This window comes from Festucalex cinctus, chromosome 13 (genome assembly GCF_051991245.1).
Source record: "Festucalex cinctus isolate MCC-2025b chromosome 13, RoL_Fcin_1.0, whole genome shotgun sequence".
Lineage (NCBI taxonomy): Eukaryota > Metazoa > Chordata > Actinopteri > Syngnathiformes > Syngnathidae > Festucalex > Festucalex cinctus.
Window position 1 is genome coordinate 22056748 of NC_135423.1, and position 27222 is coordinate 22083969.

General features: G+C 40.2%; 1 protein-coding gene across 2 annotated transcripts; it reads right to left on the minus strand.

The window, feature by feature from the left end:
* Positions 1–458: 458 nt before the first annotated feature.
* Positions 459–23451, minus strand: LOC144032929 (period circadian protein homolog 2-like). 2 transcript variants are annotated; one of them, XM_077540486.1, is made up of 22 exons: positions 23278–23451; positions 20111–20669; positions 19009–19101; positions 18056–18210; positions 17843–17964; positions 17067–17268; positions 15164–15215; positions 14632–14774; positions 14389–14467; positions 14191–14297; positions 13907–14060; positions 13241–13349; positions 12884–13160; positions 11656–11794; positions 11449–11582; positions 10068–10265; positions 9615–9860; positions 6364–7391; positions 4690–4921; positions 4361–4598; positions 4131–4281; positions 459–2471 (listed from the first exon to the last, which is right to left on the minus strand). In XM_077540486.1, the coding sequence occupies exons 2-22, from the start codon at positions 20416–20418 to the stop codon at positions 2316–2318; spliced, it is 4323 nt and encodes a 1440-aa protein (XP_077396612.1). In that variant the 5' UTR covers positions 20419–20669; positions 23278–23451; the 3' UTR covers positions 459–2315. The 2 variants fall into 2 exon arrangements, with proteins under 2 accessions (XP_077396612.1, XP_077396613.1); XM_077540487.1 differs by lacking the exon at positions 23278–23451 and adding an exon at positions 22943–23113.
* Positions 23452–27222: the final 3771 nt, after the last annotated feature.

Genomic DNA, 27222 nt, shown 5'->3' on the forward strand with positions numbered 1-27222 from the left:
AAAAAATTAACCTCATTTGTTTCCCAATTCACATCAACTACATTTTACAGATATCCCAACAGGAACTTCTATAAAATTATTTATTACTAGGGATTGGCAAGTACCGATACTAGGGATTGTATTTGGCCAATAGCAGGCCTTATTTAAAGGTATTAGTACTCACTATGGCAGCCGATACAGTTGCCCGTCTTACAATTATGAACTAGAAAGTAGAGGAATAGCACATTGCCCCCATTTTTAAATTCTATTTTAAGGACAAATGCTATATTGGGATATATTGGTCTTTCTTTAAAATGATCTGTTTTTTGTGTGTGTGTGTAAATACTGGTTCTCGGTATCAGTGACTATTCAAGGGTTCAGTACACGTACTGGTATCCAACATCCTTAATGTTGGTTGTAAGAAATACCAGTACAGTATTTGTGGGTGCATCATGTGAACAGAGCTGCCATCTCCACTATTTACTTCTTGTAATTTTATTACAACATTATGTCAAAGTTTCAAACACACATTTCCTACATACAATAATGCACAAAACTGCACTATAGTTGAATATAACCAGATTCATACAGTGGCAACAAAACAAACGTACACGACACACGCTCATGTGTCAGTAGCGTATACTTTATATGCATTTACAGGGCAGGCAGTTTGTTTCCTCTCATTCGCTCCAAACTCGCACCAGTGTGGAATTCATTCAAAATGGACTTTCCCTCTTTGAGGAAAACAGTTAAGGCGCAAAACATTTTTCTATGTCGTGCTTTCAGTACATTTCAATTCCCGGTGTATGAACCATATTTGCATTCTCAACGTTCGACATCCTCAGTATACAGTAAAGAGCAAACGCGCTTGCGTCCGGGTTCCTCGTCTCCGTGCGACTGAGAGACGGAGCCCAGAACAGAAGCCTTCACTCCTCAGCCGGTTCAAGACCATCATGTGAGGGAATCATCACATATCGTCCACATGGACGTTTAGAGGCAGTTCTTCACTGCTCACAGTAACATGACGCTGGACTGCCTCCTTTTACAGACAAACTTTTCTTCAAATTAAATACAATGGACAAAACAGGACCACAGAAAGTGAGTTTAAAAAAATGGCTGCAAGGAACAAATGACAAACAAAATGAATGAGTGAGAGATGTCATTGGTCCAGCCTGCGATACATTCCGAAGCAGTTTGTCAAAGCACCTGAGCAAAACTGACCGTTTCCTGACTTGTTTTGGCAAAAACATGATGTACATATTTCCTTCCTATGGTCCCCTGATTAGCTACATTATTCTGTACTCACAGAAAACTCAAGGATTTGAAAACAGTGCTGGAAACCATTAAGGCAGTGGTGCCCAAGTCCGGTCCTCGAGTTTTCCATGTCTCCCTCCTTCAGCACAGCTGAATCTAATCATCAGCTCATCAGCCAGCTTTGCAGAAGCCTGCTAATGATCCTGATCATGAATCAGGTGTGTTAGTGGAGAGAAAAATGGAAAACAGGCTGGATAAGGGCTCTCGAGGACCCAATTTAAGTTGGCCACCCCTGCATTAAGGCAATGACTGCCTCAAATTGGGAGAAAAAACAAAACAAAATAAAAATCCTCCTCAGCTCAATTTTTTTCTCTCTTATGTATTTCATATTCTTTGGTGGTGGTGGGGAAACTCACTTGAATCAATTATGCTGCCCACTTCTCGTGTGCAGGCTTCATTTTCCAGTTTCGATATCACACAAGTGACCTTTCAGGTCTTGCAGATGTATTTTTAGTGTGTAATATAGACAGTAGTCATATACTAATATATACAATTTTAATCTTTAAATGATTTGGCAGTAGCATAAGAAACCCTGTTCTAGTTTACGTCGTCGACAAAATAAATACGATGAGTTTCAATCATCAGATTGTCACTGCTGAGGCAGGTAACAGTTTGACTGCATGTGTCCCCCTCATTTCGATTGGCTGTTGAGGAGTCAGTTGTTTTGCCTGACTAGAAGTGCTATGCGATGGTCCAAAAAGTACAAGAGTGGGGATGGAAAAAAACCCCAAAACTGTGCTCATGACAATCAGAACTTTCCCATATGGTTACACATTTTTGACAGCTCATATCGTCTTTCAGGAAAAGGTTGGGGGGGAATTAAATAATAGGAAAAGTGTACTCAGACACAAGCCCACTGGCAGATCCATACAAGCCTCACAGGTTCAGTTCATCTGTGTCGGTTGACGAGTCTTGTTGCGGACGGACGGCCAGGCACACGGTCGTTTGTTGTCGCATTTACAATGTGGTGTGTCTGAGTGTGAGCGTGTTTAGCGTCCATCAAGTCGCTGGCGGTTGAATGTTCACGAGCCAGAGTCCAGTTTGGGCTGCGGCTCCTCCGATTGGCTCGGAGCATTCTCGCATTCTTGACTCAACTCCTCGCCCATCTCCCCCATGTCCATTTCAGGGAGGTTCTCCTCCATGTGCTCCTCTGCAGCATCCTTGCAGTACAGACACTCCTGAACACACACAAACGTTCACGTTTCAAATGAGTTGGCAGCAGGGATAGACCGATTCTAAAATGGCTTTTTGTTTTTTTTTACGAAACTGAAGGCCGATACATCTGGTATCTCACATTGCATCAAATGCTTGCGAGCGCCACAAATTTTGTATTTTCATCAGGTTTTGTAAGATGTTCACAGTTTTTACTTGTTGCAAAGAAATTTTAAACATGTTCATACAATTTTCCACTGTCTGTGGAGATCTTTTGAAACCTTTTACGAACCCTGACACTGGGGAATCCCTACACTTTTTTGAAAACGTTATTTACAGTAGAACACTTGAGGGAGCTATTTACTTGCTTACTTTTGAATTTAGCTTAACACATGCTGACGACCTTGGAAGCGCCCTGCAATTATTGTTATAATTTTTAAACAAAGATGTCTATTCTTAATGTATTTAAAATTAAAAGAAAAACCTTCAAAGTGTTTAAATTAGAAACATTTTGACAAACATGTTTCATTTCATTTCAACTGAGTTAAACTTTTAATTTTTCATTTACTGCAAATGAATATTGGCTTGAAATATTGGTTATCAGCCTCCTTAACTAGTAATACACAGTATCAATATCGGGCATAAAAAACAAAACAAAACAAAACGAAACATATTGGTCTATAACTAGTTGGCACGCTTCTGTCCATATACAATCATTGATTAGCCTGTCAACGTGTTCATTCTAGTGCTTTCACTATCAAACATTTTTAGAATCAATTAATTTATTGATTATTAAACTGATTAATCGACTAACCGGATTCCTTTTAATTTTACATTAAAGTGTATTAACTCATTCACTCCCAGCCATTTTTACTGAAGCAATCCCCTTCACTCCCAGCTGTTTTACTGGATTTGACTGATTTTGCAATGCCCACAGAATGTTGTGCTCTATTGCTATAAAAACATGGAACCTACCAAAAGAAAGATTAAAGTCTCTTCTTTCATCAAGAAAAAAAGTACATTTCTATCTGTTTCCGTTTTGCAGCAATTAGCATTAGAATATAGCTAGGTTTCATCATTACTCACAAATCTGTTTAGAATTGTGAGTAATTGACCTTTTTTTTTTTCTCAACATGGCCTTGGTTGATCTCCTTTTGTCTGCTGCCACCTGATGGTCGTTTGCGTAACAACTTCCATTTCTGCAAGCGTTCTTTGCAGTTGAGAGGCTGCATCAAAGCCTTCTGTATGCTCTCGCATTAAATAAATAAATAAATAAAAAACATATAAATACGTCTTTGGGACACTTAAGACATTTAAAATAGAACACATTTATACGTTTTTGGGAGTAAATGAGTTAAAAAGGGGGTGATTGATGTTGTACTATGTTACTGGTTCGGTGGTTGTTTTCCTAAGTAAAAACGGACATTTGCAAATGTCTTATTTTGATTAAACAAAGAAGATAATCAGTCTTCTTTCACGAAGGACTCCAGAAATCTGTGAACAATTACTGTTCATATGTTGAAGTCAGAGGATTTGGACAATTTTAAATAAAAAAAAAAAAAAAAAAAAAAGGTTTTAACTCAAATAGTTATCGATTATTTGACGATTCCTTGTTGATGAACTGATTAACTTTGACAGCTCTAGTTCATTGGCGTGTGTAGCATGTTGAGCAAATGGTTTCGGACCTTAACGTTGATAGCAGCCGGCAGTCCCCCTCTCCTCATCCACGGGTGTTCCTCCAGCAACTCTCGCCGCTGGTCTGACGAGAAGTGCGGCTGGCTCTTCTGCATCTGTCTCAGTCGTTCCTTGTCTTCCCGTAGAACCTTCTGGATGTCCCTGCGGGGCGAGTGATGCAAGCATTTTGATGTTGTGCTCAAGGGAAGGCTGGCGACAGTAAGATTCAGTAAGGACGCACCTGCACGGCATTTGATACGTCATCATGACCTTGTCGTCCGCATTGGCCATCAGCAGCCAAAGCGGCTCCTGGAGAACATACTTGATTAAATGTTCTCCCTCTCCTTTGGCTGACGTCTTGGCCTGCGATTGGCCGCCGTCAGAGTCGCCTTCCCCTCTCGTCTTGGCTTTGCTTTTCGTCTTCGGGTCATGTTCCAAAGAATCGATACTGCCAAAGTATTTGCTGGTGTTGCTGCTCCCTATGTGGCGTTTGAGAAACAAGCTCAAGTCAAATCAAAACAGGCTTCGAAGCAGCTTTTGTTTAGATCGCGTTGGTGAGTATCAACAAACCTGTTCTGCTGCCCGAGGCTCCGCTTGCGGATGTACCGCAGCCATTGCAACCGGATCGCGATCCTGAGCCTGATCCGGATCCGGATCCTGATCCTGATCCGGAGCCCATGGAGCCAGATGTTGCCGAACCGGTGTGAGAGTGAGAGTCTTCCTGCTCTTGGAGAAGGATGGCGAGTAGGTCGCAGGATGAGGAGTGACCGTCGCTATGTGCGCCTTCTTCTGGAGACTCAACCTGCATCAGGAGACAAGAAAAATAAAGTATCTCGTAAAAGGTGTATGGAAAGTCGTTTGTTTATATATTGGAGAGTTAGTTTCAGGGGTTGACAGTCAGCAGCCTATGGAAGCCCATTCCCACCAGTTTAAATTTAAAATATATATATATATATATATATATATATATATATATATATATATATATTATTTTTTTCATTACACCGTCAGAATCCACCAGTTGGGGGTTAAGAATCCACCAGTAAAAAAACAACCTAATAAATAAATAAATAAATAAATATCCTTTTTTTTTTTTTTTACTGGCGGGAATGGGCTTCCACAGCAGCCTGTTGCAGGAAAAAATATGCAGCATCCAATAATTTGACATTCATTTTCTTCTACCGTTCGTCTTCCACTTTCAGATTTTTTCTCCCTTTTTTGTTATCAATTGTCACATTTATTTATGTATTTATTTTAATTTTGTGGACATTATATGGTGATTTTCGGGATTTCTTTTGCACATTTTATACATATTCTTTAATGCCTTTTCTTAAAAAAAAAAATATATATATATATATATATATATATATATATATATATATATATATATATATATATATATATATATATATATATATATGACTTTTTTGGCAAGTCCTTTCTGCTTTTTATTTATTTATTTATTTTATTTTATTTTAATTCTTTGCTATATTTGGCAATTTCATGGAATTTTATGTTAATTTCCTGATTTTCGGCTTCCTTTTTAGATATTGTATGATCACTTTTTGGACATTTTTAGGTAATTTTAAAAACATTTTTATCTATCCTTTGGCTCTCTTTTTCTGCCAAATTAATTTGGACTGACATTTTTTGAATATTTAATTAGTAATTCATTAAATGTAAATCAATTCATTTAAAGAATATTTGATCATAAATATAAATATAAACATCTTAAAAATATTAATTGATTCTAATTATTTAATTATTGGATTAAGGGACTTCTGTCATACTGTACTCCTGAAAAAAAAAAAATATATATGTTCAACTCAAGAAAAGACTTGGACTCCTTTCTTCAATATGGTGACCTAGCTTGATATGATTTCAGATTGTTCATGTCTGTGTTTTGTTATTATTTATCGTTTTACTTGTATAATTCCTTTGTGGAGCAGGAATTAGTGGATTTATTTATTTATTCATTTATTATTATTTATATTTAATTGTTCTTTGTCTGTCATTGGAACGCTTGAAAATCACAAAAAAAATATTGAAAAAAAAATTAAGATTTAAAATTTTTATTTATTTATTTGAATTTATTTATTATTTAAGAGATCTACAGGGAGCCACAGGAGAGGGACAAAAGAGCCACAGGTTGCAGACCCCTGAGTTAGACAGTTCGATCAAAAGAAAAGATTCAACAATTCAGTTCATTGCAAAAAAAACAACAAAAAAAACAGTAAGTCTCACCTGTTGAAGATTCTCATTCTTTGCTGAGGCCGTCACGCTCTTTTCCCCGGCGCCTGCTGCCGCAGCAGAACTCATAGTCGCGGCGGCCCCCGGCGGTCCGGCAGAGGCCACCGTGCTGTCCTGCCGTTCCACAGAGCGTTGGCCCTCTTCCATGCTCAGCAGGTTGAGCTGCAGGGGCGAGCTGCACCGCGACTCGAACAGCGTTGGCGACGTGGTGCGCTCGCGCGCGCCGGACGCCGGGGTGGAGGAGCGAGAAGCCGCCCCCTCCCTGGACTCCAAACCTGAGGCTTTAGGGGCTTGGCTGTTGAGGCTATAAGGGAAGGGCTGAGCCGGGTATGGGGCCTGAGCGACAAACGGGGTCTGGACTGAGAAAGTAGGCTGCTGGGCAGTGAAGGTGGTCGGGCGGGCCTGGAAAGGCTGCTGCGATGGGAAGGCGGTCGGAACGGGGAAAATCTGCTGGCTGGTGAAGGGAGGTTGCGTTTGCAGGGCGTACGCCGGCTGCGGGGTCTGAAAGGGCGGCTGGCCGTTGAACTGAGGCTGCGTCTGGGTCTGCTCCAGGAAAAACGCTGGTCTGGGAGCAGGCCCCATTTGACCGAGCGGTCCCATTTGAGGGTAGAGGTAATTTGGGAGCACAAAAGCCATCACGGGCGTAACAATGGGCGCGGGGAAAGGAGCGGCGGTGGGAGGGACTTGGCTGCTCTGCCCCTCCACAAAGCCTGTGGGAAGGGAGGGGTCGGGACGGGGGACCTGCGCTGGAGCCGCAGGTGCCGGCGGGTAGAGTTGGTATGCGGGCACCATGGCCGGGTAGGACACACTGAAAGCGGACAAGGAGGCTTCCGATGGGGACCATGACGTTTGGTTGAGGCCCTGAAGAGGGGGGCGGGGTTTGCGGTTTGACACGGCGCTGTCGGACGATTCGGAATGCTTCATGCGGGGCTTCTTGGACTTCCGATTGCGGTTCCCCTTCTTGGCAGTGGTCTCTGGCCTAGTGGGGCCTTGTTTGGCAGCACCTCGTAGTCCTGATGGCTCTGAAGTGGCACATTAGGAGATCAGAAAATTGGACTTCCTTGAATTCATCTGCCGTATTTTACGGACCATGAGGCACATCGTAGTCTAAAATATTTTCATACATAAGGCACACCGGGCGCCTTTAAATTATGTTAAACAGGTTATCCTAATTGTACGCTGATTAGGGTTTTTCCTGTGTACAAAATTCAGAAGCGGCCACCTCCAGTCAAGGTTATTTTAGTTAACTAAAACTAACGAAAAAAACTAAAACTAAAATTCAAAAAACAAATTCGTTAATGCAATATAATAAAAATGAAAATGCTTTTTAAAAAATGAAAACGAACTGAAACTACATTTTATGTTTACAAAACTAACTATAATCAGAGCATAATGTCCTTTGTTTAAGTCTTTGGTAATTAATTTAATGCATGAGAATTTGGGGATGATTTTAAATGTGATTTTAAGTAGATTTATTTTGATATTAACCGGAATAAGGACAATTGAAAGTGTGTCACACAGAAGCGACATCTAGCAGCAGCCAATAGAAAAGCACCTTCAGATGATGTCACTCCCATGGTGTTTTTTTTTTAAAATATTGCACAAAAGTAATACATAATTAAAAACAAGAAAAACCTAAAACTAAAACTAATACTGAAACTAACTATAAAACAAACTATACAAAGCATTGATTAAATAACTAAAACTAATAAAAACGAACAAAAACACCCTTAAAACTAATTAAAACTAAATTTATAAAACAAAACACCAAACGAAATAAAAACCTAACTAAAATGAAATATTCCCAAACTATAATAACCCTGCCTCCAGCTTGAGCCACTCATATCGCTCAACACAGCTCTCCAGTTCTGTTGATTGAGCTCAGCAGGGATGTAATTAATGACAACTTTGTATTCATGTCATTTCTAATTTTTAGTCCCTGATCATAAAATGGCTGCAAGAGGGGGGCCCATAATGGTATCGGTCACCGCCACGAGTACCGATACCTTAAAATAAGACTGGTATTGGCACTGATACCGACACCTGGTATCAGTGGTCACCCATCAAGGTCAGGGTGATACTACCTTTGCGTGATTATGTTTATTTGATCAATTTAGCGTCATTATGCTAGGTATATATCGGGTAGCGCCTCATGTCTCGCTCACTTTTGTTCACCATGCAACTACATGGGGGTTGCTTCGAGCACAGAAGTGGACGGCAAACTTCGGTGGACGGAAAAAAAAGTTTGAACATCGCAGTCAATCTGGTGACCGGCGCTTGTGTTATTACTTCGGCTCATGCTAAACACCGCCTTGGCTGACAGTTTCAACAAGTGTAAACAAAACAAAGCACTGAACATGTTCCATTCTCTTAGCTTGGTCGCTGGCTGAGTAGTTTACCTCATGGTCCCACATTAGAACATTAGAAACGCTCAGCTTGCGTTTGGTCTTACCGCAGCATTATGTTAGTTGGACTTCAAATCCCATGATTCTTAGAAACGTAAGCACTGGGAAGTACCGTATTTTCCGCACTATAAAGGCCCACCACATTATAAGGCGCACCTTTCAATGAATGACATATTTTAAAACTTTTTCCATATATAAGGCACTACAGTAGAGGCTGGGGTTACGTTATGCATCCATTAGATGGTGCTGCGCTAAAGGGAATGTCAACAAAACAGTCAGATAGGTCAGTCAAACTTTATTAATAGATTACAAACCAACTTTCTGACAACTCCATTCACTCCCAAAATGAATAAACAGCCGTTTTATTATATTCTCTGAGGTAAAGTATTAGTATTAGCTAGCGATCCAAGATGGCGGGATCATCTGCTGACCATGCAGGGTCACCGATAGCGTATTGACAGTGAGACCTGTTGCGGCTCAATATTGATCCATATATAAGGCGCACTGGATTATAAGGCAAATGGTCAGCTTTTGAAAAAATGGAAGGCTTTTAGGTGCGCCTTATAGTGCGGAAAATACGGTAGTTCTAGTTCCGGTATGAAGAAAACATGGACACCTGCTAGTGATTAGATGCGGATGAGAATGAGAACATGAGCGTAGTAGGAAGAAAGTTGAATTAAAGACGACAAACTGAGAACCTGACATCTGGTGCATGATTCGGTTATGTTTTGTTTTGTTTTTTTTAAGAAAATTTAAGGATTTTAAATGTGCCTTATGATCCGAAAGATACGGTGCCCACGTTCAAAGGAGTGAACAAAATTGGTGCAATTTGTTATTTACCTTCAGGACTGACTGGCCCCTTCTGCCTGTGCAGATGTGTGGAATAGTCCTTCTGGAAGGTTCTGGCTTTACGGAGTTCTCGGCAGCGGTTGAGGAAGGCCTGCTCTTCTTTCTGGGTGTGGGCTGCCAGCACCTGCTTGGTCAGTCCCAGCCGCTTATAGGCCTCTTTCTCTTGGCTCAGCGGAGACACCACACTAACGGGTGCGGCGGGAGGGGCGGGGCTCTCGGCCACGTCCTCAATTATTTCTGTCAAAACAAGCGCATTCATAAACGTCAGTCACCATTAGGATCGCTCCTATCTAACACTCTGCACTCTCTGCTTTTGCATGGCATCTTGGTACTGCTCTAATATGCTGTATTGTGTAAATCAGCATTACAGTCCTAATCTTAGTGCTTCGTTTTGTGTTCTGCTTCAGAAGGAATTGCATTTGGAACTGCAAATACAAAACTCACCAGACTCCGGTTGAGGCTTCTTGTCTCCCACATGCACAATGGTGCTGCTATAGCTACACTGAGATGTGATTGACACAACACTTTCTGCCTTGCTGGGTAAGGGAAGCGGTCCCATGGGTGCTCCAACCACTGCTGCTTCGGACTTCTTGAGCGCTTTCATGTTTGACAATCCGGGCTGGCCCTGGAGCATCAAAGAATCTAAAGAAAAGAGTCACCCATTGTTGGCTCTCAGTCTCATCACTAAATCCAATGCAGGAAAAATGGAGAGGGTGTGTCCATGCTGGAACGCAAATGTCTACGTGTATCTGAGCTTGTGAGTACTGTATATAGTGTTCCCTCATTTAGCGTAGGTTTATCTTTCGCGACCTCGCCGTTTTGGTCTTTGCACGGCCATATCTCTCGAAAACTACGTCCGACTGGGGACATACTGGCATTCACAGATTCGTCTCGACGAGACTTTTCCAACGGTGTCCCGTCGTGCCTCGACATTGCATGCCGGAGACAGAAAATATATATAGTGTGCTGTATAATAAGTAAAGTAACAAAGTAACATACTTTTAATGGAAAAAAAGCATTCATAATAAACTAAAAATCATACCAAAATGAAAAAACAAACTAAATGAAAAAAATATATACCGTGCTGTATAATAAGTAAATTAAAAAAAATTACTTTTAATGGAAAAAATGAATCTAAATGAAAAAAGAACATATACAGTATGATGAATGAAAAAGCATTTATAATAAAGTAAAAAGCATACAAAAACGAAAAAACATAATCAACGTAAAAATATATATAATTAACGGGATTTTTCTTTTGTTTGAAAATTACCGCGGACTTCCATTATCGCGGGTAGTTTCTGGAACGTAACAGCCATGATAAATGAGGGAACACTGTATACTGTACATATATTAGGGGTGGAACGGGGTGAAACCATCCAAACTGTTCAGTTTGACAGCTACCATTTTGTTCATCTGTGTCCCACAACTGAACCCCCCGAAACCCCCCCCCCCACCCGCCCAGAGGCACTAGGTCAAGGTGGCGGCGTGGATGGTCACGATGGCACATCATGATTCACACTCAAGTTCAAGGAAGGACACGACATGTGCATCACATCCTTCTGGCAACACGGCAGCCAATCATATTGCAACTGGGCGCCTCTTGGCTCAGAGGCTTCTCCAGTTGGAGTCATAATAACATCACCATCGTATGTCGCCACAATCGAGTTGTTACACACCCACTCAAGATCTCTAATAGATAAAAAAGCCGACTTGGAATTACAACTCACTGGTAATCGCTGTGTTCGGGACTGAGCTGTGGATTTTGTAAACCGTTCCACCTCTAATGTGTGTGTATGTGTAGCCCTGAATCATCAGCACACACCTGTATTTGAACCACCAGGCGCTTGCACAGCATCCTCTGTGCACTTTTTGTCATCATCCGAGTTGGAGGAGGTGTTCGAAGAAAACTGGTATTTCCTCTTTACAGTGATGGGGATGTTACAACTCTCCAGGTACCTGCAAAAAAGGCACAATAGAGTGTAAGTCTTCAATATAAATTCCACACAGACACGGATTCACACACACGTACCGGATGACGCTATCAAGGCAGCTAATCTGCTGGTAGGAGCAGACAGTCTGGTCTTTAAAGGTGAATTCATCCATGCAAGCTGCATTACTATCTCTTGGTGCAGAATCCTTCAGACGCACCGCAGGACTCTTTTGGGACACTGTCGTTGCGGAACAATAAACAAACTTGTGTCAGAAAGATGTAGTAGCATGTATTTAACGGGTTTAGCACAACAAATGAGCTGCCACACTCTCCAACAATTTCTCTGGGTTCTTTCAGCGTACGACGTGAGGATTGTTCACAGTATAAACGCATCCTGTATGTTCGATAGGAATGTTAACGATAACGGCAATATTGTGATATCGCGATACTAAAACTACCACAATGTCGTTGTCGATTGTCATGCTATTAGCAACCCTCTTCGTTGTTTTACTGGATTTTGACTGATTTTGCAAGCCCCACAGAATATTGTGCTCTATTGCTATAAAAACATGGAATCTACCAAAAGAAAGATTAGAGTCTCTTCTTTCATCAGAAAAAAAAAGTATATTTGTATCGGTTTCCATTTTGCAGCAATTAAGCATTAGAATATAGCTAAGTTTCATCATTACTCACAAACCCGTTGAAAACATTGGGGATAAGAACTTGTTGCAACATGGCCCTGGCTGATCTCTTATACTCTGCTGCCACCTGTTGGCTGTTTTTGTAAAAACTACCATTGCTTGAAGCGACCTCTTCAGGTCAGAAGCTGCAGCAAAGCCTTGTGTATGCTCTAGCATAAATTAAAAAAAACTGAGAAAAAAAGAAGGATACATAAATTTTTGGGACCATTGCAATTAAAATAGAAAGTGTTTATAAGTTTTTGGGAGCAACTGATTTCAAAGCAGCACATCTGTTAAAAAAAAAAAAAAGTCAGGTTGATTTCAATTTGTGCAGTTCTAGCACCCTCTGGTGGCTAGTTTTTGAGCAGTTTAACAGTTCAATTTGCATAAAGGATTTTTTTTTTGGGTCCTATGTTTAAAATCCACGCTAATCGTCAGAAACTGATTTTTTTTTTTTTTTTTTTTTTTTTTTTTTTTTTTTTTTTAAATCGCCAACCTCCCCACAATATCGTGTTAATTATCGGATCTTGATGTTAGGACATCATTACATCCCTTATTGTTAGAACGGAACTAAATTTTGCTTCAGACCACTTCTATACAGGAAACAAAATCCTTAAAATGAAGTTTTGATACTGAAGTGAGCTCACCATCAGAGTTTTTCTTTTCGGGCTTGGATGGAGAAGGAGCCGGTGATGGCGGCGGGGAGCGCAGGCACAGCTGGGAGTCCTGATTCTTCAGCATGTGAACTCCCTTACAAATCTCCTGGAATGTCCTGGTGGGCTTGCCCTTGCTCGTCTCCTCAGCCGTGTTCCCGGCTATCGCTTTCCCATTGCTTTCGCTGGATGAGCCGTTGCTCACCTGTTGTTCGTGGGAACCGTTGCTGCCATGGCTGCCATAACCACTGGATCCCATGTTGTGAACCGGCTAAGGATAAAGAGGCCGTCAAACAAACTGGCAAAAGCCTGCGTTCAAGCGTTTAGATAAACTATAATGTGCGTACATACTTGTAGGAGGAGCCTGTGGATCTGCTCACTAATTTCTTGAATGTCTGAGTCCATCATCTTCCCTTCATTGAAAGCAAGTGCCGCAAAAACATCTTCATTCACTGGACCCCTGAAAGTAACATCACTCGTGTCAGTAAAACACTTCTTGAAAGTGGACAATTTGGATTTGCACTGACTTTACATGCGAGTTGATTGAAAATGAAGGATTTACGAGTAATGTGACGTTCACGAATGAATCGAGTCTTTGTAGTGAGACGTTCAACCCTCTAATTCCGATGTATCACTAACATCAGTGTTGAGTTTATGAGTAAAACATTGGTGATTCAAAATAAAACTAAAAAACAGAAAGAGACAGTGTCTGAAATGAACGGTTCCCGTCAAGAGCCTTAAGTCCCATTACTAGGATTAGCATGTGGTTCACCGGATTCAGGGACTTATCCAACATAAATGGGCAATTTGTTGTTGCAATGTTTATTTTTGGACAAGACTAACAATGAACCAAATTAAGGTCAAATAATAGTCGCCACTTTGTTTTGTCTTCTGTAATTGAGTTGAGGAAATGTTTACATGTTCCTCATAAGAATTGCTCATACAAAAAATAAAAAATAAAAATGCCCCAAAGTGACAAAGTGAAACAGCTTCTAATGAGTGCATGCGAAGACTTACATGCGGACTTTATGCCTGCCGATGACAAAGGAGACTTTGCGGCTCCAGGGGTTAACAAAGCTGGACCAACTGGTGTCGATTGTGATGTATTCCCCATTTCTTGCGCGGAAGCGTATTGACGAGTGGTCAAATGGCTGACCGGCATACTTCAGTACTGTTGGTGGAAGGGAACGAGTGTGAGAGGTGATAAGTGATGGAAGTAATGTATGTTTTAATGAATTCTCTAGTAGTAATAGCATGGCCAGATGGCACTTATCAATGCCAAGAAAGAAATGTAGCCTTACTCTTGCGATGCACAGCCAGCATGATAGGCCTGTCACTCGGGTGCAGGTTGAGCAGGACAGGTGTCCCGATCAAGTCCTGGGGGAGGTAACCCAACAGTGGAACAGCCCTGATGGAGGATATTTTAACAAATTTACATAACGTTTCCATACGCATCAACATAATGATCGTTCAAAAAGTTCATAAAAGCAGTTACTCACCTTTCATCCACATCCTGAAAAACACAGTTAGGTGTGTGTGTGGTGGTGAAGATGCGCTTGTCAGGAGGGATTCTGGGTGCTAGAAACACAGAAAAAAAAGATCTGCATTAGCCCTGTGTTTAAAGCTAACAAATTGAAATCATAGTTAGAAACACTCAATTCCATATATATAATGTTGTAATGATGGTGGTGAATCATGTTTCTCACATTAAGTAGGACCAATGCTATTATTCGTGTTCTCACCTTCATAACCAGAGTGCACCCTCTCTGCCAGCAGGAGGCAGCAAAACTGCTCCTCAGATAATTCCGCATCCTGAACTTTCATTAGGTAAGGAGTCATGCGGAAAGGGTAGTATTTCATATCCCCATAATGTTCCTTTCCGCCACTGAAACACATGTAAACAATTTCTATTTGTTTTGTTTCATTCATATAACTGAAGCAGAATTGTAGATATGTTGATGTTGTCGCAATTATTGCTGGCATTAATCAGAATTTTAGTAGCTCTCAGTTTCAAAAAGATTGATGATCCCTGTTAAATTTAGTTCAAACTGAAGGTCAGGTTCCTTTAATGACTGAGGCAATGCTTTTCTGTAGTGGAAAATCGAGTACGCCAAAATAAGTTGGGCAGAGCCAAGTATATCCATGTCAAGCCTAGTAGGTGAAGTGCCATGAAACAGGGTCTGAAAATCAGAAGCTCACAGCTACTACCCCACATACTACTTTGCTTACTCAGGGATTGTTGGATCACAGGTTCTGCTGTGCACTCTCACTCACCTGATGCGGCAAAAGAAGGACTTCTCCTGCATGCACTCCGTGGGAGACGACTCTGAAGAAGACACGGGGAGGAGGGCGGAGAAGCAGGATGACTACTTAATCAACAGTGCACATTACCATAATTACCCATCCGTTGAAGTTTGGATGAGAACGAAAAATGTTCGGAAAACTCCTACTTAATGACCTTTACACAGTCTCTAGAAATGCCACATATTGGTTGGGCAATAATAAATATGCCCGTTCAACCAAAGTAACCAATGTTGAGAATTGGGGTGAATTATATTCAGCTGATCGATACCGGGCAAAACAGATCCAATTTGATTTTGTACTTTCTAAAAAAAAATTTAAATGCCGCAAAGAGACCAAAAAAAAAAAAAAAAAAAAAAAAAAGGTAATTTGGAATGTGATGACAAACAACAAACAACAAACTTAGATTTCCGTTTCACATTTGGACACCAGACTAGTTGGTGTATTTCACACACTCCCCTAAAATGTGATTTTAGTTGTGACAGAATGTGAAGCTACCTCGTAGAAGTAGTTATGCGATCAAGTTACAATGTTGCACTGTGTACAATTGATTAACTGGCCATTTAAAAGATATCTGTTTTGTTAGTATACTTAGTGGAATTCCTGACATTTTTGTTTATTTAGACGATATGCAAATGAAATTTGTAAGCGTCATTATTTTGTGCATCACTACTGATATGCTTAAAGGTGTCAAAGTGAGTGCGTTAATTTTGAGTTAATTTAAAGTTCCTTTAACGCCACAATTTTTTTTTAACATGCGATTAATGACCGCCCCTTACTTGGAAAGCTTGTACTGGGGGAATTCCTGTCGACACGTCCACATCAAAATTGAGCAATAAAGCATATATTGGTGGAGACTGGGTTCAAGTTGTATTTTACAATTTTACAAATTTGCAAAATTTCACCAGTTACTTGATGTTAAAGATTAGATAGCTCTGAACATGAAAAGAAAAACGCACTGAGCTGTCACCAATGTCTTACAAAAGAATTATGCCATCTAGTGGCAGAAAAATCACCAACAAAAATCAATATCACACTTGTTTTTTTGTTTTTTTTTACAGTACAGGACCTATTTTTAATTGTAACTCAATTATTATGAATTTACTGTATCAATGACTAAAAGATACAGCCATATTTCCATTTCACATTTTTTCTTCACTTTTATGTTAACAAGAGTATGACAACTTAGAAAATATATTATTATACATTTAGAACAGATTTAAAATTTGCAATTAATTTTGACTTAAATATTGTAGTTATACTATTTACTCCGATTAAAAATTGTATTCCTCTTTATAGGGGTCTATAAAAAATATTTTATTTGTTTGCATGGTTTGAACTACTATTGCACCAGACTCCATGCTAGCCATATAAAATGGTCTCATTTTGGGATAAATTCATTTGAATAAACATACGACATTTTTTTTCTTAATACAATGTATTAAATCAGGACTCTGTAACGGAAGATATATAAAATCAAGTGACTTGGACTCGTGTAGAAAGGTGTGACTGGAACATCTCGAAACCAAAATTTTAGTGAGGCAACAAACACGATGATTTATTTTTTTGGGAGGTGGTATGCCTCCCAACAAAATTGGCAAAAAGATCAACACCGTACCATTAAAATAGTTATTAATAGCTATAAAGCACCTAATATGAAACAGTCTGGCAGGTGTGATATTGATTATGCTAATAAAATATGTGCTATGTGTGTACAGGCATGTGTGAGTGGGTGGCTCATGTGAAGGAACTATGTGTGCTGGTGGTGCGATTTGGGTTTCATGTGGGTTTTCCACGTGTCTGGTGCAGCTGGCGGGAATCAAACCTCCGTGCAACGTGTTTTAAAAATGCAACACTTTGTCTTAATTGCTGTTACCTGCTCCAGTGCACATGCTCCATGAGGGCAAGCGGTACGGCGTAGTGAAGCTGTAGAACACGCTGACGTCCTGAGGCGTCAAGAATTCCACAAACTTGGCATTACGGAACACCTCACGCTTGCAGTTTAAGATGGTCGCCGCCTGATCCGAGATGTAAACTATTTTCCCTGTGATTAGTGACACGGCCACGGCAAATATGTCCTGGAAGAAATGAAGTGCATTGTTGTTAACTCATTCACTCCCGGCTGTTTTACTGAATTTTGACTGATCTTGCAAGGCCCACAGAATATTGTGTTCTATTGCTATAAAGGCATGGAACCTATCAAAAGAAAGATTAAAGTCTCTTCTTTCATCAGGAAAAAAAAGTATGTTTCTATCTGTTTCCATTTTGCAGCAATTAGCATTAGAAGAGAGTTAAGTTTCATCAGTTTTCAAAAATCTATTTAAAATTGTCAGTAATTTAGCTTTTTTTCTACATGGCCTTGGTTGATCTCCTTTGCTCTGCTGCCACCTGCTGGCCGTTTGTGTAATAACTGCCATTTCTGCAACCGTTCTTTGCAGTTTGAGAGGCTGCATCAAAGCCTTCTGTATGCTCTAGCATAAAAAAAACAAAAACGTCTTTGGGACACTTAAAACATTAAAAAACAAACAAACGTATTTACACGTTATTGGGAGCAAAGGAGTTAAAAACGACGGGAAAAAAAATTGTACAGTATAAAGAGGCAACTGAAGCGAAATGAATGTATGTGAAGTCATCACAAATGTGGGAGCTTACGGTGTTTCTGAGGGTGTATTCGGAAGTGATGCTGTTGATTTCCTCAATAGTGTAGGATGACACTTCAAAACCAGGTGGTTGGCTGTCGTTGATCATTAGCATCTGGTAATACTCCTCATTGGCTGTAATAGGGAAAACGCCACAATTGAAGAAGTTGACGCGTGACAACATTTGCGGACTGACACAAGTTGGCCGAGCAAGACGAATTCTTACCTTTCACCTGCTTGACACACCGTAGAGCATATTTGAGCGTGTTGACAGTGGTAGATTTGCCCTTGCTCCTCTTCTCCATGGGCAAATGCATCTTCAATTCCTTCAGGGTCTTGAAGAGCTCTTTCTGGGTTTTCGCTTTAGCCGACTGTTCGCTACTGCAGAGCGTACACGGGACAAATACACGTGCATCAGGTCTCACCAATGCTGGCACTCTCCTGAGCGGAGGTATAAACTGGTGGCAGAATGATGATGGGAATGACTGGCACTGAGGTGAGTCACCCTCAGTGAGATGTTGATGTGGAGGAATTAAGGAGCTCGCTCCTCTGACAGTTTAGGCTCAGTGAAACTTTGAAGGCGGCGAAAGCACGAACCAGAAACATGGCGGATTGTTTAAGTTCTGAGGGTTCACTTTGATACGCCATTTTTTAAAAGGTGAAGTCAACTCCAAAATTTCTTTTACAATATATTCTATGAAGCCCCACCACATTAAACGATGTATTCTGATTAAAATTGTGTTTGGGGAATATGAAAAAAAGAAACAAAATCCACATATTTGTATCAATGTTAGGCTCATCACTGTTGATCAGGGCTCAGTTAATGACCAATAAGAGCTCCCCTATTTTCTCAAGCTGAGCCGTGATTGGTTGTCACCTGAGCAGCTGTGATGTCATTTTCAGTTGACAGCAAGTGACAAAATGTCCGTCCCCCCTGACATGGATTAAAAAAGGTGGATTTTGCTTCTTAAATGATATCCCCCAAACACAATATTAATCAGAATGCTGTTTAAATGAGTGGGGGGAACATACAATATATGATTGTAAAGAAAGGTTTGACTTCCCCTTTAAGCATAACTTTAAAAGACTATCAGTAACACATACCATAAATGTTCATCGGTCATGGATGATGCTGACTGCACTAGTAACTTGCGGCTGTTTAAGGTGTGTACTACTAACCTGCAACCACTAGAAGATGGGTTGTCCTGCTCGGAGCTCACCAGACTGAAGGCATTGGAGCTGCTCGGTGGTGAGGAGCTGTGAGAGTTTGAGCTGCAACAATAAGCAGCATATTATTGACATTGTTGGGGAGTACGGCAAAAAAACATTTAAACAGGCAGAAACAAGACTGTGCAAAACAAGTGATCGAAGGATTTGTTAGAACATGTCAGACAAACAATGTGAAGCTAAGCAAACAGAATGATACAACCATAAAATCACTCATTGAATTAGTTCTATTTTTGAAAATATCCACATTGTCTTAAATAGTTCATGAACATTTATGTGACATGATAATCACAAAGAGAAACAAGAATCCTCGAAGATAAGGAAATTTGTACAAAAGACAGATTTGGCCTTGTAAAGGTGCATAATGTTTTGACTGTCATCTTTACGCGTTACAACTGCTAATGAAGAAAGTAGGTTAATAGCTCCACTTCACTCTCGTGATTATAGTACTACATTGCCAGTTTCTGGAAAGAGAAGCATCTTCAATGGTTTTCGGCCATCTAGCTCCAGGACAGTGCAAAACATCCTGCGGGTTTGTGTCTTGGACTACCGTTAATTGCGTTAGAAACGACATACAGTAATTTCTGTCCGAACGACGACAACAATGGCCTTGTAGAAGAAAGGCATCAAATTGAATTTGCAGACCTTTCCATGTTCAAAGGCTACAAGGGGCTTTTGAACCCCACCGCTATTAGAGGGCTCTAAAGGACATCTATTTGTACAATCCAGGTGCAGCAGGCTAAGATTTGAGGTTAAATATTACTTTCATATTCTAAATTGACATCAAAAATAAAATTGGTCACAAATTACTTGACCCCCAAAGGCAGCAAATTGATTTTAGGCAATGGTTTAAGAGTTAAGGTTCTTGTAAACGCGACTTTTCTGTCATCTTAACTAGTCTTAAGACAGCAGACAGCGTTGCAGCCATGACTCACACAGGAGAAAATGGTCCAGCTACTATATTTAATGATCCATACTTCCATGACCTAGATGGTGTGCTTCCACATAACGACGGAATATTTGTACATGATTGAGTGCATGAGAGTGCTTTCACCTCTTGTTGCTTCCCGATGACTCGAGGAGAGCGGAATCTTTCTCATTTCCATTCGAACTGCCCACAGATTCGTTGCCATGAGACTCATTCCCATGCGATTCGTTGCCATGGGATTCCGTCCCGCTCCCACTTGAGCCGGCCATCTCCACATCTTCGTGCAAGCGGGTCCGCTTCCTTTCGTCGTCGGGAGACTCAGGCGAGGCGGGGTGCTCCTGGCTGCTGTCGCTCCCCTCGGAAGCCAAGCCCAGTTCCAGGTCCATGTCGCCGCCATCCCTCCTGCCACAACCCTCGCTGTAACTGCTGGCCATGCGGTGAAGTTGGCTGATGGCGGAGCACGGAGAGATCACTCCTTCCTCCACCTGAAGGCCAACCCTTTCACGGGATCGTTCCCGCCCGTCCAGGGTTGAATAGAGGTAATGTTGAGGGTCACTGTTCTCTGACGTGGAATGGACCAAAGGACAGGAGATGGGAGTCTAGGTTGTCTTCATCATGGCAGCACCACAAATGGTATTGCAGTGGGGTGCAAGTCAAGTTGATCCCTCACCAGTAAAGATGTGCGCTACAATTAAAAGAAAATGTGTATTTGACATCTAAGCCTATAAATAGCAGCAATCAATAATGGTTAGGAGAAATTTTCATGACTGATCTGATCAGACAGCTTAGCAAGCAATGGATGCTAAAGAAAAGGGCACGGTCTCCCAAATAAACCAATACTACTGTTTAGCATTCACACACATAATCACAAATAAAATGGAATTCCACCGTTCTGTATAAAGGCTATGAAATATCCCTGAAGACAAATCAACAACCTAAAACATTTGTTGTAATAGACGTCTGTAATTCCCATAGTTGTGCTCTCAAATTGCCCATCCACAACACAACACAACACATTTGGATGCATAATTATATATACACACCAAGCCCCACATGTACACATTTAATTATGGCAAACAGATTCTACACAACTATTGTATAGCAAATTATCAATGATTTCACCTCATCTAATGAAAACTGTGCTTTAGAATTGGCCATTAGCCACAATACAATATGATGTGCATTCTGTATGTCTGATAGCCATTTCATTATATTGTAAACATTCCAAAATACTATAACAAAGATCATGTCTAATATGTCTCTTGAAAGGATGTTAAAGCACAACTTATCACATCCATATTAATAGATAATACAAAATAATGTACAAAAGAAGCAATTTTAACAATCTTTCAATTTCCTTAGGAGGTACTTACAGTAGATTTGTTTCATCCATCCTGTACCAGGCACTGCAAATCGAAGCAGGCTGCAGCTACAATATTTATGTAACCCAACTTTTGCAATCTGATCATTCTACACTCTTTACATAAGAACATGTGTACAACATTCTGAAGAACAGAAATGCAGGTAGTAATGTTTAGATGTCTCTTAAAACATAACAAGCAACCACGCATCGTGCTGCTTTTGACAAGCTCTAAAGTTAGGACTAATAATAGACAATATATTCAGACGAGACATTGGCTGAAGCCAATAACCAGTCAAGATACAGCAAGGAGTGTCAACAGGTTAGAGCAATGTTAGCCAATCAGCGGATTTACAACAAACATCTCCTTCACTCATGTTAAAAAAAAATAATAATAATTTATGTAACATGTACAATTTATGATATGCATTCTACACACAATCCATCCAAACATGTACCCAAGGCAATATTTAATTAGCACTTATTGACTAACAATTATATAATTAACATTCTCTAACACCATCAAATTCAGGCCTTAAAAAGCCACCAAGCCAAGGAAATCATTATAAAACTTACCACACCCAATGGGAACACATAACTGACGGCAAAGAGAAAAACTGGAGTAAAATAAATTTCCAAGGACAAAAGCTTCACAATTCCGTAAAAACATGCTCACAAACGCACAACTCTCAGAATGACATAATGAAACTGAAGTCAAGTCCAGTAGGGCTTGCAGCTCTGCATCATCATTCAGAGGCTGAACCAGTCACACTAGCTCAGCTCTCACAGCATTATACAACGCTGCTCCAGTCACATGGATTTGGATCCAAACTACTGTAGCCTTGTTTCATAAACCCAAATGCTGTCCAGTTTCTATTTCACCCAAGCATGGCACTTTCTCTGCACATTACAAACAGAAATTCGAAGAACAAGTCCCATAAACGCTGGGTGGGGGCTTGGGTCTCTAACTTAAATTGTAATTGGATGTCTCTTAATTGTTTGGTCAATTACAGCACAAACATGCAACTTAAAACCAAACATAGTAACATAGTTTAAAAAGATGTAGGTACACAGTATTCATTTCGTTTCAAATGGCAAGTAAATTGAAACGTAGGACTTCCTGAATTATGAGACCAATGCAAAATGTACTCGTTGGCATTTAAAAATTAAAACCATGGAAATGCCGCGTTCGGAGAAAACCTTAGATATTCAAATTGGTGAAATCAAAAAGCTTTGTCAAAGTCGCTCTAATCTTGACAGTACAGTACAGTGGGGAAAGGAAGGGAAAAGTTTCTCTGTAAGCAGTTGAGGCCTATGAGCAAAACACATACCCATGTATGTATCCCTGACACTTATACGGCTGTAGAATTCTCATTTATATATCTAACATCATTATATATGAAATAAAATGGCAAGTTCTATATTTCTAATGCCGGTTATACGTGATTCAGGCTATGTTATAAAAAGGCTTTCACTAAATCAATGTTACACTAAACGTCATTGTATTGATGGAAATCGATTATTTCACTGAACGTTAAAAGTAAGAATATATATCACAAAAACTCGTGAAAATGGCCAAAAAAACATCCCTTCCTTACCCCGTCACCCACAGTGACCTGCTATTCACAATCCACACACGTTGACCTGCAATCCACAGCACGGTACACTGACACAGTTATGTAAAAGTGACGATACAGCCTTAAAACAGACAGGAAAACAACGATCGGGTGGCCCAAGACGGCACACGTCACGCAAATATACATAATCTTCCACGATAGGTATTCACAAAACAGTAGAATGTCATTTTTTCTTTGAAATAAGTAAAAAAGTAGAGCAAGCTGAATGGCTGCGCATGCGCAGATGGTATTTCGTTATGCAACTTATTTTTACGCTCTTAGGACATCTACGAAAAATAATTTCAGCCAAAACTCACCTGGATTATCGAAATAAATTGCCCTTTCCAGACGTATATGATGTCATGTAAAAGTAAAGCCGAAAGGCGCAAACGAGATCCACGTACGCTTCAGTATTCCTCAATGGGAGACGGCATTCAGACAGGCTGACACAGTAGTCGGCAGTTCCTCCCCCGGTTCCCTCTGGTTTAGATACACCAGCCAATCAGCGAACTCGCATCGCGACCTCAATTCTGACCCCGCCTCCGTCATTTTGCAATTGGTCAGAAATCGTGGGTTTCCATGGAAAACGTGACGGAAATACAAAGAGCTGAGCTCATTGCTAGATGGTCCTGTCAATCATTTTATAGAAACAAGCCAACCTCCGCACGTGGAATCCCATGTTACGTGTCTCGCGTGGAGTGAGCCGGGTAGTTGAGACTCCTTAACAACGCCATTTGCATGTGAGAATTACATAAAAGCAAAAGTATGACTTGCGGACTGTCAATGCAGAATCACACATGAAGCTCACTTACGATTGGCTAATGCCTATCCCCCTTTTTTAAACCTTCCGCGACGCGTGGTCAAAGCACTTGGACACCCTGCGGGTTTGTTTTAGCAATTTTCCGTTGAAAAGAATTTTCCACAGGTATTTTCTTAAACTGAGCGGCGATCAAAGTGTCGTGACGTCAATCTAATGTAATAGTGACCACACAATCTCGGCATAAAAAAAAGGTTTCGTAATATGTCATGTTCGCTGACAGGGGCGTGCACCGGGTGGGGGCTACTAGTGTGCACGTCTTTTTTTGGGGGGCCATGCTTTTAGTTGTGTGAAAGCCGTTCTACTTGTTATACAAAAGACACTTTGTGAAGTTGTACCTAATGAAGTGACCAACGGATGAGCATTATCAGTAGACAGTTTGTCGTCATCCCACATTTATTCGCATTTCAAGATGTTTGTTTTATGACTCTTGGCATACTGAAGTCCATATTGTATTTACTCGAATGGAACACGGGGAAATGAGTTAGTCATGAGAGCACGTGCTGTTTTCACATGCCGACATGGTAGCCACAACACCATATTGTACACTCCAAAAAAAAGCCAAAAATGTAAATCACACAAATATAGCCACTTGCTGAGTAAGTGCCAGTGTCTGGTCAACAATCCTCCCTGCCGTCTGCCCGCCTGGGATCCACTATTAGCACTACTCGCTCACATCCACCTTCTTTCACTGCTTACATGCATCCACCACTTTCAGTGGCATCATGCTGAGATGCTAAAAATTTCCAGGTTATGTCTCGAAAGGCACAGCGGGGAGGTCTAACACTTCCAAATGTGTTACTATTGAGTAGAGAATCTCCATTCAGTCGGTGTGAGCTGATCATCAGACTTGGAAAGGTGGCATATGCAGTGAAGGGAAGAAATTCAGAATGTGGTGATGTCCACGGACTCCGGACTTCAAGTCAACATGGACTAAAAATGATTCTCATCATTGAGGCCTTGAAAATTGACAAAGCCATCGATCCATTTTCAAGAGTGATTAGCCATACACACTTAGGTAATAATTGGCTTCACATAACCACCACCCCTGAATAAAAGAAAGGACAATATTTAATACATTCTGCCAGGGTATGTAACTTTATGAGCGCAATTTTATAGACCAGGGATCAGCAACCTTTCCTGTCAAAACAGCCATGTTTGGCCAAATAAATCACCAAAAATCTGTCCGGAGCCGCAAAACATTTGAAAACTGTGATGAACGAAACAGTGTGATATTGCTAGACTAATGTATTGAGGGCCTTGAGATTCATTTTCTTCTCTGCTACCTTTCATCTTCCGTTTTTGGATTTATTTTAGTTTTAATGTTTCATATATTTTCAACTTTTCTGCCTTTCTGTTAAATTTTCGACATTTTGGCAATTTTATGTACATGTTATGGGAATTTTCTGTCTTTTTTTTTTTTTTAAACTTTTTTTGTGCATTTTTTTCTTCCCATGGACATTTTGTGGTAATTTTTCTGCTTTTCCTTTTACCTTTTGGACATTTTACAGCCACTTTTTGGACATTTTTAGGTATTTAAATAATAAACCTTTCCATCTCCCTTTTGTCTCTCGACAACTGAAAATATTTGACTTTTTTTTTTTTTTTACATTTATTTATTTAATCATTAATTTGAAGAATATTTTATCTAAAAATATGTAAATATATATATATATATATATATATATATATATTATTTTCTTTTATTTTTTTTAGAGATCCACAGAGAGCCATAGCGAGGGACGGAAGAGCTACAGGTTGCAGACCGCAGGTATAGCCAACCATTCACACTCATCAGCCAGGTCAGCATTGCAAATAAGAATCCATTCTCAATTGTTTTACCTGGATATATATGTTAAACACTTATACCTGTGTTTGGTTACTAACCTGCAGCGTTTGTTAGATTTGAGTTTGTTCGGTATGTCATGGGTGTATCAGCTCCATTCAATATTCTCTCCATTCAACACCATCCTGTCTTTTTATAACATCACATCATTCGGCTGAGAGATTGTACGTCCCAGCTCACAGGTGGGTGGAATTCTCTAAACAAGTGAGTCACCACGTGGGCAGCTCCTTAGCTTTAAAACGCAGACCTGATTGTCATGATTATCTCACCAGAAGTCCTCTTGGTAATATGTGTTTATTATTACAAAATTTGTTGAGACAGGTGTGAATGTGAACATCATCTTGTGTTTGTGCCCTGCGACGGGCTGACACCCATCCAGCGTGTCCTCTGCCCAAAGTTAACTGAAATAGTACACCAAGACCCTAATGAGGACAAGAACCATGAAATATTATGTAGCACAAAGAACCAATAATGTCTAAATTAGAAGAGCATCTAGCTAATGCATCTCAAACAACTAAAAATGGAGTTGCACTTGTAAGGTAGACAACTTTTATAGGGCAGTGGATCTGTCGTACAAAAAAAGAAGCTCAAGCAACACATGGGATGATAAGTTGAATGTTATTTTGGAAATCCAACTCTGCCAAAATTGTTGTATGTAATGTGTATACAGTACTGTGCATTATGCAAGACCATAATCATTCTTTTGAGTGGGCAGACATCTTTGAGGCACATTTGTTCTTGCTTTGATCTATACCAGACTAAACTATTTAGTGCTTCAAGATCTATATTTTAAGTGATGCCATCTTACACGTTTGAATAAGCTAAGGGGAAATAAACCCAAAAGGTTCTTTACAATAATATATTCTATTTTGACCCACTAGCCTAAACACAGTAATTTGATTAATAATGTGTTTGTGGAATACGAAACAAGCAGCAAAATCCACCCGTTTCTATCCATCTAAGGAGGCGGCCATTTTGCCACTTGCTGTCAACTGAAAATGACATCACAGACTATCAAGTGACAGTTGACGACCAATCAGGGATCGACGTCCAGTGCAGCCACATTACCAAACCGGTAAGTCATTATTTGAGCAATGAGCAATTGTGATGTCATTTAAAGTTGACATCATGTGGCAAAATGGCCTCCCCCTGAGATTGATTAAAAATAGGTGGATTTTGAAACTTAATGTATATTCCAGAATGCTGTGTTTAGACTAGTGGGAGCGCATACCACATATTACTGCAAGGAACATTTTGTGGTTGACTACCTTACTTAAGTCATATTTTAAGAGTATGACAGTAATGCTACATACAAAGCACAGCACAATCCCCATGTAATGAACAGACCACAGGAGGAAATGCAGCACAGGGGGAAACAACTTTTAATTAATAAAACTTATCAACAGAACTCCTATGAAAAAAGCAAACAAAAAAAAAAAGTCTGTACATTTGACAATATCCAGTGTCTAAGACTGTCGATGGCAAGTTGTGCAATTGCAACAAAATAAAAATTTAGGCTTAGGCCTTATGGGGTTTTATACATGTAGATATGGTTTATAGTCATTGATGGATATTGCACAAAATACACATACAGAGGCA

Bases quoted from the DNA above. Each gene is read 5' to 3' on its own strand.
- LOC144032929 (XM_077540486.1), bottom strand. From the start codon at position 20,418: ATGGCCAGCAGTTACAGCGAGGGTTGTGGCAGGAGGGATGGCGGCGAC. The intron at 18,211-19,008 runs GTTAGTAGTACA...TACGCTCTGCAG, and splicing joins CCATCTTCTAGTGGTTGCAG to TAGCGAACAGTCGGCTAAAG. The intron at 14,061-14,190 runs GTAAGGCTACAT...TTCCACCAACAG, and splicing joins GCTGGCTGTGCATCGCAAGA to TACTGAAGTATGCCGGTCAG.